Source organism: Sus scrofa, chromosome 9, assembly GCF_000003025.6.
Source record: "Sus scrofa isolate TJ Tabasco breed Duroc chromosome 9, Sscrofa11.1, whole genome shotgun sequence".
Taxonomy (NCBI): domain Eukaryota; kingdom Metazoa; phylum Chordata; class Mammalia; order Artiodactyla; family Suidae; genus Sus; species Sus scrofa.
This window is the reverse complement of record NC_010451.4, coordinates 90,336,111-90,350,895: the sequence shown is the minus strand read 5'-3', so window position 1 is coordinate 90,350,895 and position 14,785 is coordinate 90,336,111. Positions and strand designations below refer to the sequence as shown.

Below are 14,785 nucleotides of genomic sequence, written 5' to 3'. Positions count from 1 at the left end.
TCAGCTGCTTGACCCAAGACATCCTCTCTCTTCACTTCTCCACCCTCAAAGTTTCAAATGCCCACTTCCCAAACGAATCTTCACCACAGAAAGCCTTCCCTGTTTACTGCAAACCACTGATCTCAATTGGTTCTGAGCTCTCCTCATCATTCTCCATACCTCAAAACCCAATACCGAAGTATAAACTCTCATATTCACTTGCAGCTGCCATGTAACTGTTTCATGTATATAAGCCTTATCACCACCCCAAGACAAGTATCCTTTTTAGACAGGTGAATACTTTCAGAATCTACACAGACAGCACAGAGCAGACACTAGTTCTTAATATGCTGAAACACACTGCTTCTCTCCCACCTGTAGAGACACCTCTCCCCATATCCTTAACTGCACTTCACCAAAGCTTTCTGGTATTCCTTTTATACAGCTCCCTCATTTACTTTTGAAATTTAACTCAAGTTAATATCTATAACTAAAACTACTCATTCTCCCACTTCACTTATTCATTCTTCTAGTGGGCAAGAATCACTATGCAGAGACTTCACCAGATTACCAACTTCTATATATAGTTTTCTTTACAATATTCAAAGCCTTCTTATATATATTATCTCATCTGATCTTTGCAACTCTATGAAGTAAAGAGAGATTGGATTAACAGTGCTATCTTACAATGAAAAAAAGGAATGAAACTCCAATTATAAAATGTTTGCCCAAGATGGAATAGTTAACAGAGAGTAGTACCTGAGCAAAAACATTAGAAGTTCTAATTCTTAATCCTCTAAGTTTAAAACCATCATTTTTCCCTGCTGCCTCAATATCCCCACAAACAGGCTGGGAGCATCCCACCCAGGCGATCAGGTACGCCAGTGTGACAAGGGTGGCTGAAGACACAAGGTTCCCTTCCTGCCCTCTGCTGACTGACACAGCAACATTTAAACACACCAATGACATCCCCTCACACCCTAATCCCCCAGGAGAGGCACCTCCCCAGGGGTTCTCAGTCTTTCTGCTCCCCACCTGCTGGGTTAAGCCAGCTCCCTTGGCACTCCCTCCCATGTGACCCTCTCTTAGTATACAGTGACCACCCTCTAGGACCTGTGCGTATAATAAACTTTTATCCTGGGCCTCTCCTATGTCTTCTCTTCTGCCCACATCTGACTGATGGTCATGGAAAAGAACATAAAATACCTGTAATCTAGGAAGCCACTCGGCACATATATCTGCAGTAACAATACCTGAACTACTCAAGCCTACTTCTTGAACTACACCTTATCTGAATTATTACTTTTTCTATTCAAAAGAGTCTCGGGTCTCAAATACATTTTTAAAACACCTATGTGCTAAATACTCTGAGCCAAAAAGTTAAGATCTACTTGATTCCTTTACTCCCCAGGGTAAATTAACAAATCTAAAAGCTCTGAGTACTTCCCAGAGTTTGAAATCCATCAGGATCCTGGATTTTCCAACTGCTGTACAACTTCACTCAAGAAAAAGTAATCACATTGCTCATACTAAAGTGACATTATCAGAAATATGACTATGGTTAAAGGGCTACTGAGATAAAATATCCATCCTAACTACAAATTCAATGTTGGGCACTTTATCGTATGTTTAAAATTTTAATGCTTTGGTAATCACCTAATAAAAGTGCAGATGACATAGAAAAACAGCATCTAAGGGCACAATCAATTAAATCCAATAAATAATGAAGAAGAGAAATCTATTAACTTATGATTTGAAGTACTGTATTCCTTAATAAAACTTATCTTAACTATACTGCCTTTATAATAAGAAAAACAGTAAATGTTACTCTCAAACCCTCCCCTCCCCCACCAAATCCCTAAATACATGGTCAGTCATGTAAGTTTAATAAGACTTATAGAGGAACTCTCACCGTATGCTGAGTAGAAGTATCCAGAATAGAACTATGAACTCAAATATTCATTGAATCCTAAATTGAAGAATTAGAAGACTCACAGATTGTCTAATTAAACCTTCTATACAATACAGGAAATTCTTTTACAGACTAGTAGTGTCTCTGAGAGATGGACACTTAGCCTCTAACAATAGGAAGATCAATACTTAAAACAAATCGTTTCACGACTGTACAGCACTAGACCATGTGTTTGTACATATTCTATTGGTTTTCCAGGATCAAAACATAACAGAACTTTATCAAGTAACAAACAAAAACAACAAAAAAAACAGCTCTTTATATAGCCATACTTTCATTTTTTTAAAAAAATATCCCCCTCCCCTTTGATTATTGCTAGTATGAAATATTACTGCACACTTCATCCTGGGAATCCTTCTTGATATGCTAGCCAGTTTGCTACCATCCCATTTTAAATGTGCCACACCCAGTACTGTAGACACTAGTGCAGAAATGGTCTGACAGCAAAGTACAGGAGCTTTTACTCTTAGTTCATAGTAAGCCAATAAATACCAAATCATCCTCACACGTCCTTGCTGCCAAGCCATGTTTTTCATCTTGTAGGTATACAGTCCCACCCCACTCTCAACTTTTTTTATTTTTGGCTGCACCCACAAGCATGCAGAAGTTCCTGGGCTGGGGATTAAACCCACACCACGGCAGTGACCCAAGCCACAGCAGTGACAATGCCAGATCCTTAATAGCCACTAGGGTACCAAAGAACTCCTTTTCTTCCCTCCCAACCCCAATTTCATTAAGGATCTTAGCTGTAGTATATAAGTCACTAATTCTGGCTCAGCATTACAGTCTAAAATCTCATAACTATGCCCTATCATAATTATTAGCAATATCCCAGCTTTGTCCTATCTTTCAATTCAGTAAATAGGCTAATCTTCAGCATGAAATTTGAAAAAAACCTTCAAGAGGACTCTATCAAGGATAGAACCCTATGCCATAATTCCAGAGACTTCTTTTGTGGTAGACAGTCAACATGTTTCATATAACTGAGCAACCAGGTATGAACCTTTAAAGAAACCATGAATATCAATGCTAAAATCAAGATATACTGTATTGAAGTTATTTCCTTTGTATACTTATCTGGAAACCCTAAAGAAAGACAATATGAATGTATTTGCTTAGTGAACCCATACTGGCTCCCAACAGCCCCTGAATTCTCTTAAATGCTCAGAGGTCAACTTTTCCATTAATTCATATGAGGACTTTGCTAATCATGGCTATCAAGCTCATTTGTCTACAGTGTGGGATGTTTTCAAAAAGTGAGGTGCTTGGAGTTCCCTCTGTGGTGCAATGGGATTGGTGGTGCCTTGGGAGTGTTGGGATGCAGGTTCGAGCCCCATCCTGGCTGAAGCTTAGGTCGCAACTGCGGCTTGGATCTGATCCCTGGCCTGGGAATTCCATATGCTGTGGGGTGGCCAAAAAAGAAAAAAAAAAGTGAGGTGTTTATTCATGCTCAATTTTTCCATGTTACATAACTTTTAAATTACTGATATGACCTGAAATTAAACTTGAAAGTTCCTTCTGACCCTAGGATAACATTCATCTGAAATATCCCAACTTCCAAAAAGCAACTCAATGTCACTTATCTCCTCACTTACCGTGAACAAATCGTCTCAGAGTAAGTTATATTACAGCGCTAATCATTTCAGTGGGATATGCATCTTCCTTGTTAACAGAAACAGAGTGAGAAGCTCTGCCTTTTCTCCATATCACACCATTCTGCTCAAGCAATGAGTGTCATTCTTTGATTTAAATCCTTATAAGGTGTTTGAAACAATTTTAAAAGTCTGACTTTATTATGAGCTTCTGCTTAACTGACATTATTCTTAAAATGTCATGTTGCTTTTTGTTTTCATTCTTAATTCTATGCCCCACCTCCTAACTTCCACATACACTATTTTAAAATCCAAGTTTAACATGGAGGTCTCTATGCAGCCACACTAGTTTCTATTCACCATTTCTTTTTACCACTTTTGGTCATAATTATCTATCAATGCCATACTGTTAGGGCTAGAAGAAACCTTAACTGCATAGTTAGCATTTCTCTTTTTTTTTCATTTGGCCGCACCTAAGACACTCAAAGTTCCCAGGCCAGAGATCAAACCTGCATCACAGAAGTGACCAAGCTGGGTTAACACTGGGTGTGACCCATAGCTGTGATAACGCTGGATCCTTAATGCACTGGGCCACCAGGGAACTCCTGCATAGTCAGTATTTCAACTTTCAAAACTGTTTCCCCTTTAGAGATTTAAGTATATATCAGACACAATAGGTTAAAAATGGCCTTTTTCTGTAGACTTATCCTTTTACCTTGTGTCTTGTGAACACCTCAAAATCAGAAGTGACTTTAAACCATGGCTCTATCACTTACTGGAGAATAGATTTGCTTTAAGAAATTAAAGCTCAGAGAGGCCAATTGTAAAATAAGCACAATAACCCCAAGGATATTGTAGGTTTTAATGTGGTAATATAAATATCTAGCCCAGCGCCTAACACAGACTAGGAAAATAACAGATGTTTGTTTTATTCCTCAAACCTCATTTTAAAAAACCCATTTCTAACTGCAGTTTGGGAAAAGGTATAGTATCTCAACAGCTTGAGAACTTCCCTATTTACATATAGAATTTACTAATCTCTTTAGTTTTAAATTTGCTCTTTCAAAAAAGGACAAAATAATACCACCAAGGTTGCACCATGAAATTCTGTAACAAGGAGAATTAAGAGAATTGTGTTCTCCACCAATACTGTATTCAAAATAAGGCTGAATATCCAGGGACACAGTCTACCTGGGAGAACACAATTCAAGCAGGATACTCTGTCTGGTCGCTAAACCTCAGCTACATTTACTCATTAAGTAGCAAAAGATCTGGATAACAAAGGCAGACATAAAGTAGAAAGATAATGGGAGCAGAAGTCAAGATACTAATCCTCATTTTGCCACAAAGTATTCAAAAGTCATTCAACCTTTCTGAGCTTTAGTTTCTTCAGTTCTAAAATACCAGTAAGAGAAGAGGAAGGGGGAAAGATGCATAATTACCTTTAAGTTACCTTAGTTAATTAACCACAATTTCATTAAATCTTTATCTCACCTTATATACTTATATAAGCAATTTGTGGTTCAACAGGTTTCCTTTGCCACACTTTGCTCGTTCAACTAACTAAGCAAAATGACAATTATTAGGAACATCCAATCTTATATTATACTTAGATCAGAAGAGTACAGGAGAGCCCACATATACACATGGTCTGATATCAGGCCAGATTCCCCCTTTTGCTGTCAATCCTTACTATACCATCCTCAAGTACTTAATGGAGTACTGCAGAAACTCTTATAAGAGTTGAAACACAAAATTCCTTTATAAATAGCCTTTAACAGCAATAACAAAAGGCTACAACTATGAGCAATAATCTCAAAGATCCTTCCACACTAAAATTCTAGCATTTTGTAAATCTGTTATTTGTACAAGATCTATGTATAGCAACTTGTCCTCACTGTCTTGATCAAGCTTCCCTTCTTCCTTTTCAACTTGCTTTTATGCCTGCTCCAGTAATTTTTAAGTATGACTTGTTATATATTCCCTAATTTAGATTTGAAAAGCAAATGATTAACTCTATTTCCCCTTGCTCTACTATCCTGAAATCCCTCCCAAAGATGCTCTTTTAACAAATTAATGTGGCTCTATATTGAGTAGTCTTACCTTCCACAAAAAAACCTCAAAATAGGCAATGATATCGGTATGTCATCATGACTAAATCTAATGGATAAAACCAAGTTGGTAGTTCAGAACCCAAATCATTTGTACAAGGCACAAGATGTAAGTTCCTTATAATGAATTCCAATCAATAACAAATAGTATTAAAAGATTTTAGCGAAATAAAATTACAGGAGTAAACCTTACTTCTCTAAAAAAAAAAAAAAAAACCAAACACAGGAGGTAAATGCTTATGTATACATACAGACGTGTATGTTTACATGTGAACATACACATAGGTGCATAAATGTGTATAACATATGTGTACATTACTCTAAGATGCCTATAGGGAAATTCCAATTAATAAAACATATGGCTAAGGAAAGCCATATCTGTATTAAAACTTCTAGTCAACTTGCTACTTCTAGTAGCTCTGGAAAAAAGTTTGGGGTAAAAGTTGATTCCACTGGATTAAGACAGGTTTTTAAATTAAATATAAATGTCAATTATTTCCCTTGGTCTCCATTTTCACCAGTAATGAGAAACTGGCCCTCCCATCCTGGTTCTGCTAATCCCCAGGTTTAATATTTTAAATCCCCAAAGAAGTAAAGAAAGGTAAGAAAGAAAGTTCTTTAAGAGCAAGGAACACCTTATCCTCAAGTCTGAACTATCTTTGTGTTAAGAATTTGCACAAAAACAGTAAATCCTACAAAAACTGACAAAGAAATATCCATCCATCAAGCAAAAGCATGATCTGTTACCATATATGATTAGTGCCAAAAACAAATCAAACTGATGGCCAATGCAAGTTAATTACAAATTTAGAAACCAATGGACCCTAAATGTGCTAAACGCTTTAACTAAAGAGGAATACCTCCTTAAGCTCATTTTATCTAAGGCTCTTTGGTTACCAAAATATATTGTGAAAAACAGGTTTTTGTTTTTTTTTTTAAGGAAAACATCATCTACTTTCCTCATTTAATTAAAACAAAGGATGTTCTTAAGCCAGCAGCATGATTAGTTATTACCTTTGCTCTCAACTTAAAATTTCTGCTTTTTCTTGAAACTCACAATCCCAACAAGGAAACAAACAATAAGTAGGTGGCAGGAGTACAAGCATTTAGTTCCTACTACAATTCTAACGAGTTAAATGCTAGGTGCTTAGGCTGGAATTCAGGATTTCAAGCTGAGACCAAACCCAGAAACACATTATGCTGAATATATTATCAAGGAAAGAGGTCTCCTGTAGGTTGTCATTAACATTCTTATTTCATAAAATCAAGTATGAAGCTCCCTAGCTTCAAAAACTTGTTTCATTCAATCTACCTTGGATGATTTTTTTCCCTTTTTTTTGATTTTAGGGCCGCACCAGAGGCATACGGAGTTTCCCAGGCTAGGGGTCCAACTGGAGCTACAGCTGCCGGCCTAAACCACAGCCACAACAACACAGGATCCGAGCTGTGTCTGTGACTGCACCACAGCTCACAGCAATGCCGGATCCTTAACCCACTGAGCGAGGCCAGAGATTGAACCCGCAACCTCATGGTTCCTAGTAGGATTCATTTCCGCTTCACCACAAGGGGAACTCCTGATTTATTTTTTTTATTTTTTTATTTTTTTCTGTCCATATCATCCAGAACCCTTTCTACACTGCCTGAAGAGTAATGTAAGGATGGATGGTGGAGAAATTTTAGCCCCTTGTTCTTCAGCTAACCACTACATTCTGACAAAACTGACTACTAATAATTGTTCAAGCCCTAGTAATAGTTTTACAAAAATTTAAAGAAAAAAATTTCCATAAATTAAATAATACCCTACTTTGGGGGGGGTAGAAATAACAAGAAATACTTAAAAATGAATGGGGGAAACAAAGTAAAAGATCTGAACTTCCAGTGCTCATTTACAAAAGGAATAAACAGGCACCTACTATTCGTTCTATCCCTTCTGGAGACAGTAAAGTACCTAGTGTACCACTCAATGTTTTAAATGCTCAAAGCCAAAAGAAATTAATGAAAACAGAGCTATTTCGCTAGCTTCATTAAAACCACTCTAGGGTGTTGCTCCCAATTCTAAACTGCTATCCTTCACAGCACCACTTCTACCTTAATCCTGCAAACATTTGTTAAGCGTCTACTGTGTGAGGAAATAAAGTAAAATCTGCAAACAACTAGGCCCAGATTAACTGCAGAGACTCATTGAAATCAGAGTAATTTCTGGTCTTTGTAACACTGTTATCTTCTTAAAACGATAGAGCATATCTATTAGAAAGAATAATAACAAAATTTAAGATCTTTGGTTTCAGAAGGAAAAAATATTCAACTACAATAAAGTTCAAATTTCCTCATATAACTAAGTGCCCCCCCCAATAATTCTCTTTAAATAAATAAATTATCCCTGTAGAACAGACATGTGGTTGCCAAGGGGGAGAGGGAGGGAGTGAGATAGACTGGGAGTTTGGGGTCAGTAGATGCTAGCTATTACCTTTAGAAATGATAAGCAATGAGGTCCTACTGTATGGCACAGGGAACTATTTCCAATCTCTTGTGATGGAACATGATGGAAGATAACATGAGAAAAAGAATCACTTTGGGTCACTTTGTTTCACAGCAGAAATTGGCACAGCATTGAAAATCAACCATACTTTAAAAACAAAAAAAAAAAAAGGTAAAAAATTATCCCTGAAAATGCAGGACTAAACACACCTACTGGTGTGTTTAATATTAAACCAATACACAGTCAATACATGTTTGTGGAATAAAAACTATCAATTGTACTTGCCATAGAAATCTACTCTCAGAAATTCCCACTGTGGCTTGGCGGTAACCAGCCTGAGTAGTACCCATGGGGATGCGGGGTTGATCCTTGGCCTCACTCAGTGGGTTAAGGATCCAGCATTGCCCGTGAGCTGTGGTGTAGGTCACAAATGCAGCTTGGATTCCAAGTCACCGTGGCTGTGGTGTAGGCCAGCAGCTGCAGCTCCGATTAGACCCCTAGCCTGGGAACCTCCATATGCCACAGGTGTGGCCCTAAAAACAAAGAAAGAAAGAAAGAAAAGAAGTCTACTCTCTGAGGCACTAATGAACTAGGCTCCATCAATTCCATATTTTGCCTTATAGTTCACCGCTCACAACTTGATCTTTGGTTTTCAAACTTAAATGAGATTTATAGTCACCTGGAAAGTTTGTCTGAAAGGCAAATTCCTTGACCACACACCCCAAAAATTATAGTTCCAGAAAATGGATCCTCTATTTATGATAATGTATCATTCAAGTGAAGCTGAGGCAGTCAAAAGATCATACTCTCAGTTACACTGGCTTATCCTTACAACAGTCAAAGGAAATACTCTAGGTTGCAATTGATATCAACTAGAGAACAGAAGAATTGACTATTTCTAAACTAAATTATAAATTATTCAATTCTCTTAATCATAATTCACTAGCTAATACTTAATAAGCAAAATGAAATATAAGTGAAATAAGTTTTGCTTTGACAATACAAACTGTCATTCAACCCACCCAAAACAAGACATTTTTCTGAAATACTTAGTTTATTGTCAATGTTTAGAAAAAGAGTAGGAACAAAGCAAGCTAAGGACAGCAATCCAGAGAAACATACATATCGCTGTGTTGTAATAGTTTTGGGGGGAAAAGTACCACACTCAAAATACTCTCATTAGGTTACTGTGCTGTCAGTGTAACAGACACTAGCCATGGTGGCTATGAAAATTAAAATTAAATAAAATTAAAAATTCAGTTTCTCCGTTGCACTAGCCACAATTTAAATGCTCAAAAGCCACCCATGGCTAGTGGCTAACATACTGGATTGAAGAGATATAGAACATTTCTATCACCACAGAAAATTCTGTTGGATAGTTCTGGTTTAGAGTCAATGGGTATCTAAATAAAACACATAATCTCTGTTCTTCTGAATCAGAGTGTTCTACCAGGCAACTTCCAATTTTAAATATTTACATCTACTTTAGGTAGTAACTGTAAAACAAAAACCCTGGCATAATTCATCTGAAACTTGTTTCAAGAAAGGTCTTTCAAAAATTATATGCTTATTCACTTCAATTATAAAAAATAACTAAAATGGTACGAAAATACCAAAAACATCACACTAGAAGAATGTTTAATCATTAGAAAACAAAAGCATTAGGTAAAATAAGACTAGTAGAGAAAGATTAAAACACTTAATAAGACTAGCTTTCCAAACACTTCCCAAGTATCTATTTACATGCATAACAAATAACTACTTTATAACTGGTTTTAAAACAACCTTACCACAATGAATTCTGTGACATTTTACTATCCTCATTTTTAATGGTTTTCCATTAACTTCACACTAAAAACACCTATAAATAACATAACCACCATAGATTTTACTTAAATATAATTTTATAAGTGAAGGACTATTCACTCAAAGTCCTGAGCAAATCCTGGTTTTAGCAGAAAAGTAGATATAAAAGTTAATGAAACAATTTGCAGCTCAAAATTAAATCTTACAACTGCATCAATATCTAGTTTGAAACAACCTCATATAATAAAATGCAAAAGCATGGGCAAGAGGATGTGGAAGCAAGACGAATAATTCACAATTTAAGAAAAGGGTAGCCTTGTTACAAACTAGAATTAAAACTTCAACAGACTCATAACTGTATATTATTTCAGCTTTAAACCTACTTTCCCTTAAAGATGATACAAACATGATTTTGACTAGAGTTCTTTAAGTTCAAGTGTACTCAATATGATCGCTAAATTATAAGAAATTACAATTCTAATCAGGAAGTTTTGCTCCACAGAAGAAAAAATTTATACAACTGTCCAACAAATAAGAGATAAAATCTAATGCTAAAGAGAATAAATGTGAATGGGTCAAGATAATGATTACAGACCTAACAGTAGTGAGTATAATATTCCTGTGTACTTTAGCTTCCTCATGATTGTTTATTTCCAAGGTTTACGTCAAATCTAAGAGATAGCAAAGAAAAGCTATAACCAATCGTTAGTAAAAACTATATAAAAGGATCTTTAAAGAGAAAAGATTGTAGTAACTTACCTGCAACACTAGTGATTGTAACTGGAACTCCTTGCACTTGCACACCCGCAGCACCCAGGTTGGCAACACTCACTGTCTGAAGGTTAGGCACTGATGCAAGCTGGGCAGTATTCAAAGTTATTGGGGCACCAGCAACAGCCACAGGAGCAATCTGAGCAAGAGTTGTGCCACCACTTGAAGACACTGGGGTGATGGTTAATTGTTGGGATAACCCAGCATTCTGAACTTGCAAATTTGAAAGACTCTGAATATTCTGAACCTGTACAGTCTGCCAACTGATTTGCCCTGAAGGTGTTAAAGTGGGAGCCCTGATAAGCACCTGAGTCGGATTTACTGCTTGAAGTTGAACATTCTGCAAAGGCTGCTGCTGGATAGTCTGAATCTGCCCTGACTGGAGTTGAAATGACTGTGGTGGAATAGCCTGAATAATCTGTTGCTGAGGCTGTTGGATCTGGATCTGTTGCAAGATGGGCTGGCCTACAATTTGCACCTGCTGAAGAGAATTTGACTGATCCTGTGTACTCTGTATTCCATTAGACTGAAGCTGACTGGAGCTCTGGGCTTCGGATTCAGTGGCAGCAGGTGTTTGAGAATCTTCAATGGTGCGTTCAGAACTATTGGCTGATGTGCTTGCATACTGGCCCGTATCTGCTGAGCTCACTAACGTGTCACTGCTGGTCAGAGATGTTGACGCAGTGGTTGTGCAGGTAGTGGAGGAGGAGGGAGACTCCGGCATAGTACTGGCAGCAGTGGTGGTGGTGGGTGTGGAAACTAACTGACTCCCATTGGAAGTCCCACTATCAGTAGTAGTAGCAGGCTGGCCAACCTGTCCAGTCCCACCTCCAGCAGCCACATTGTTTATCACTGGCAAAGCTAAAGTCACTCCTCCAATGTTAATTGGTAGGGTTGTTACAACTTGAGCCTGAGTACCAGGAAGGGTCTGTAATTGCAGTGGTATTGAAACACCAGGTCTAATTTGGACTGGAACTGTCTGATTTGCCAGGTTTTGAGCAAGAATATTGCCAGAAGCTGTCCTGTTCGCAGCCGTGAGTATAGCTTGATTATTACCTGCAGAAATGAGCTGAATTTGACCCTGCAAATCCTGTAGAGATGAAGTACTAGTTGGATTGATTTGAATTTGCTGGCCTTCCACTGTCTGAAGTTGTGGAATCACTTGGTACTGTACACTACCACTTGGATTTTGTACTTGTATGACTTGAAATTGACCAGGGGAGGAAGAATTACCTGATTTAGTTTTTGTGGGAGATGCACTCCCGTTATTACTGCTGGAAGAACTAGACGAACTAGAAGCTGGTTGAGAAACGTTATTTTCTTTTGAAGCAGGAGGAGTGGAGGCAACAAGTTGCCAAGCGTTTCCAGCAAGTTGTGTTGTTACCAGTTCTAGCTGTTGTGGTTGATTTTGAAGTTGCACCAATCCTTGGCTTGGATCTATAATAATCTGTTGTTGTCCAGTTGCTTGATTTTCACCAGGAGTCCCTATTTTGCTGCAAGTAGCTGCCAGTAAAGCCAGAGGAGAGGGCTGAGAGTCCTACCCAAAATGGGATGGTAAAGGAGAAGGGGGAAAAAAGTGGGTGGATTTAGTGAAGGGAAGTAGTTGGAAGCGGTTTATTTATTTATTTATTTTGACAGCTCTACATTTCAGAACTTACTTGAGAAGGGGCAAAAATCAAAACAAATATTAATAAAACAAAGGCAGTGAGATACAGAAATAAGGAAGCAGACCCCATAAGATTAAGTTTAAATAAAAGGAAAATTTTAACAAACTTTCTTGAAGTGTTATTTTCCTAAATTCAAAACGCCCTTGGGGAAACACACACCTTTGTCTTATGAGTTACTGATGGAATTTTAAACAACGACATCCCAAACATGTGAAATCTTTATGAATTTACAATTTAATTTCCTCACTCTCGAAAAGATGCTTTGAGTGGATAAACATTTTTATTCTGTTCTTCACCTCTGGGCATTTAAAGGGCATAATTCCCTCTTTCCCCTTACGTTTCGTGATGAATTTTTTTTTATATATATATATATGTTTGCTTTTACCTGGGAGCCTGAGGTTTTGGGTTTTTTATTGTTATTCTCTGGCTCAGAGGTTTTCCCTCCTTCTGTAGCCATCGCCGCTGCTGCCGCCGCCGCCGCCTCCTCCTCCTCCTCCTTCTTCTGATCTGCAACAACCCCCCCACACACACACGACAACAGGTTATTAGGATTATTATTATTCGTCTTCCCCCACTCCTCTCCCCCCCTCCCCGCGAGCATTAATCTCCATAAACCCGCGGTCCACGCACACCGGCAGGGGGTGGGGGAGAAGGAGGGAAGGGAGGAGGGGGATATCACAAAACGTGGTTTGAAACCCGACCCATCGGCTCCAGAGCAACACCCAGAAGGTTGTTCTCTCTCAGACATTAAGACAAAACACAACCCTCCTTCCCTCCCCCTGATTCCCTCCCTCCCTCTCCTCCTCCCCTTAAAGCATCTCAGCGGCCCCGGGGGAGGGGGGAGAACCGAGAAGGGTCTGCGGAGGGAGGGAGGGAGGGAGGCGGTGAAGGAGACCGAGGGGGGTGGAGAATACGTACCGCTCATCCCGCATTAACAGGACAAACCCTCAGACGGAGACACTGGGATAGAGGTGGGTGGGGGTGGGGGCGAGGCGGGAGGAGAGGCCGGTCCCGCCCGCCCGCGGTGGCTCGGAGGAGGCTGTAGCTGGCACAGGCTCTGCCTCTTTTTCCGCGAATGGCCGCCGCTGGGCTGTGGCGTAGCAGCTCCTCTCTCCGCCCGAGCCCTGCTGACTCGCCCTTGATTGACAGCGGCGGCGCGCGGCGCGGGCGGCGGCGCGGGCTGGGGGCGGGGCCAGGGCGGTGCGAGCCCGGCCGACTCCCCACCCCCCTCGGCCTCTCTCAGCCGGAGCCGCCGACTCTCCACCCCTTCCCCCAGCGGATTGGCCGCCGACCTGCCGGGGGCCGGGGCGCTGGGGCCGCCTCTTCTCCACCCCCTTTCACGGCGTTATTCTTTCAGCCGCTTTTCTTTTCCTCCCGCAGCTTCTCCGGCGCTCTCACTCTCGACGTTCTAGTTCAGGCGTGCTGCCGGTAGGCCCTCCTTACAGCCAAACTTGTTGTCTCAGGATATCCCGCCCCCTACTCATTTCCCAGCGCCCTCCCCTCAAAAGCCGGCTCCAGCATCCCTCGGAATGGCCACGAAAGAAAAAAGTAGGGCTGTCGTTCAGAGGAAGTGAGAAGAGCGGAGAATGGGGCGCGCGAGCCACCGATGACTCTGCGAACCGGGTGAACTGTCCACTGCCCCCGCGCAGGGAGCATGGCTTTCCTGAGGCGCATCCGGACCCGGGCGCCCTTTTTCCCTGGCTTGGTCCCCATTGGTTGAGCGCCTGGGTGACGCGCGCTGAGTGGTGGGAGAAAAGGGGGGCGGAGCGCTGCCGCAAAGTCTGTCGGCCCCTGTAGTTTCCCTTGGCCGCTGCGGCCCCTCCAAGGCACCGCCTTCCCTCCCGCCCCCGACCGCGGCCGGGCTGCCGAGCGGAAAGCTGCCCGAGGGGGCGGTGGCGGCAGGGCGTGGCCGGGCCGAGTGGGAGTTGAAGTGAGCAAGGGGGAGGGGGGATGGGTGTTGTTTGCCTGGGCCTATCCGCCGCGCAGGGCTGCCCAAACCACCCCTGCCACCGCCTCCTCGGCTCCAAGCCGCTCCCCGCGGGGCGAGCTCACGCCCGGAGCGCTCGGCGATTGAGCGGGCGGCGGCGTGGGGAGGCGGGGTTTGCTGTCCTCCGGGTTTGAATGAACCCGGCTTCTTGGAGCTGCGCCTTCGCTTTGCCTTTCTTTGCTCACCTCCCTTCCTCAGGCCCCGCTTTTCTCATCCGAGGCCTGCTTTCCCAAACAGAAGGATCTTCCATTTTATTTGTTGTCTCTGGCAGGCTACTGGAGCAGAGCATTGACCCGGACACTTAGGTGGCGTTAGGTTTTGCCGAAGAGCCTGCGTGGCTGTCGGACTTCTCATTCCATGGGTTGAAAAGCCCAGCTCCGTTTGGGTCAGCCTTGGTCACGGTTCAGCATAAGCTTCTGGG

The 14,785-nt window shown here is 41.1% G+C and overlaps 1 protein-coding gene across 2 annotated transcripts in view; it reads right to left on the bottom strand.

The window, feature by feature from the left end:
- SP4 (Sp4 transcription factor) overlaps positions 1-13,541 on the bottom strand; it is a 73,175-nt gene extending 59,634 nt beyond the window's left edge. For both annotated transcript variants that reach the window (XM_003482682.4, XM_021063428.1), the window contains exons 1-3: positions 13,296-13,541; positions 12,763-12,884; positions 10,699-12,247 (exon numbers count right to left, since the gene is read on the bottom strand). In XM_003482682.4, coding sequence (XP_003482730.3) covers positions 10,699-12,247; positions 12,763-12,884; positions 13,296-13,302 — 1,678 coding nt within the window. In that variant the 5' untranslated portion in view covers positions 13,303-13,541. The remainder of the gene's footprint in view (positions 1-10,698; positions 12,248-12,762; positions 12,885-13,295) is intronic.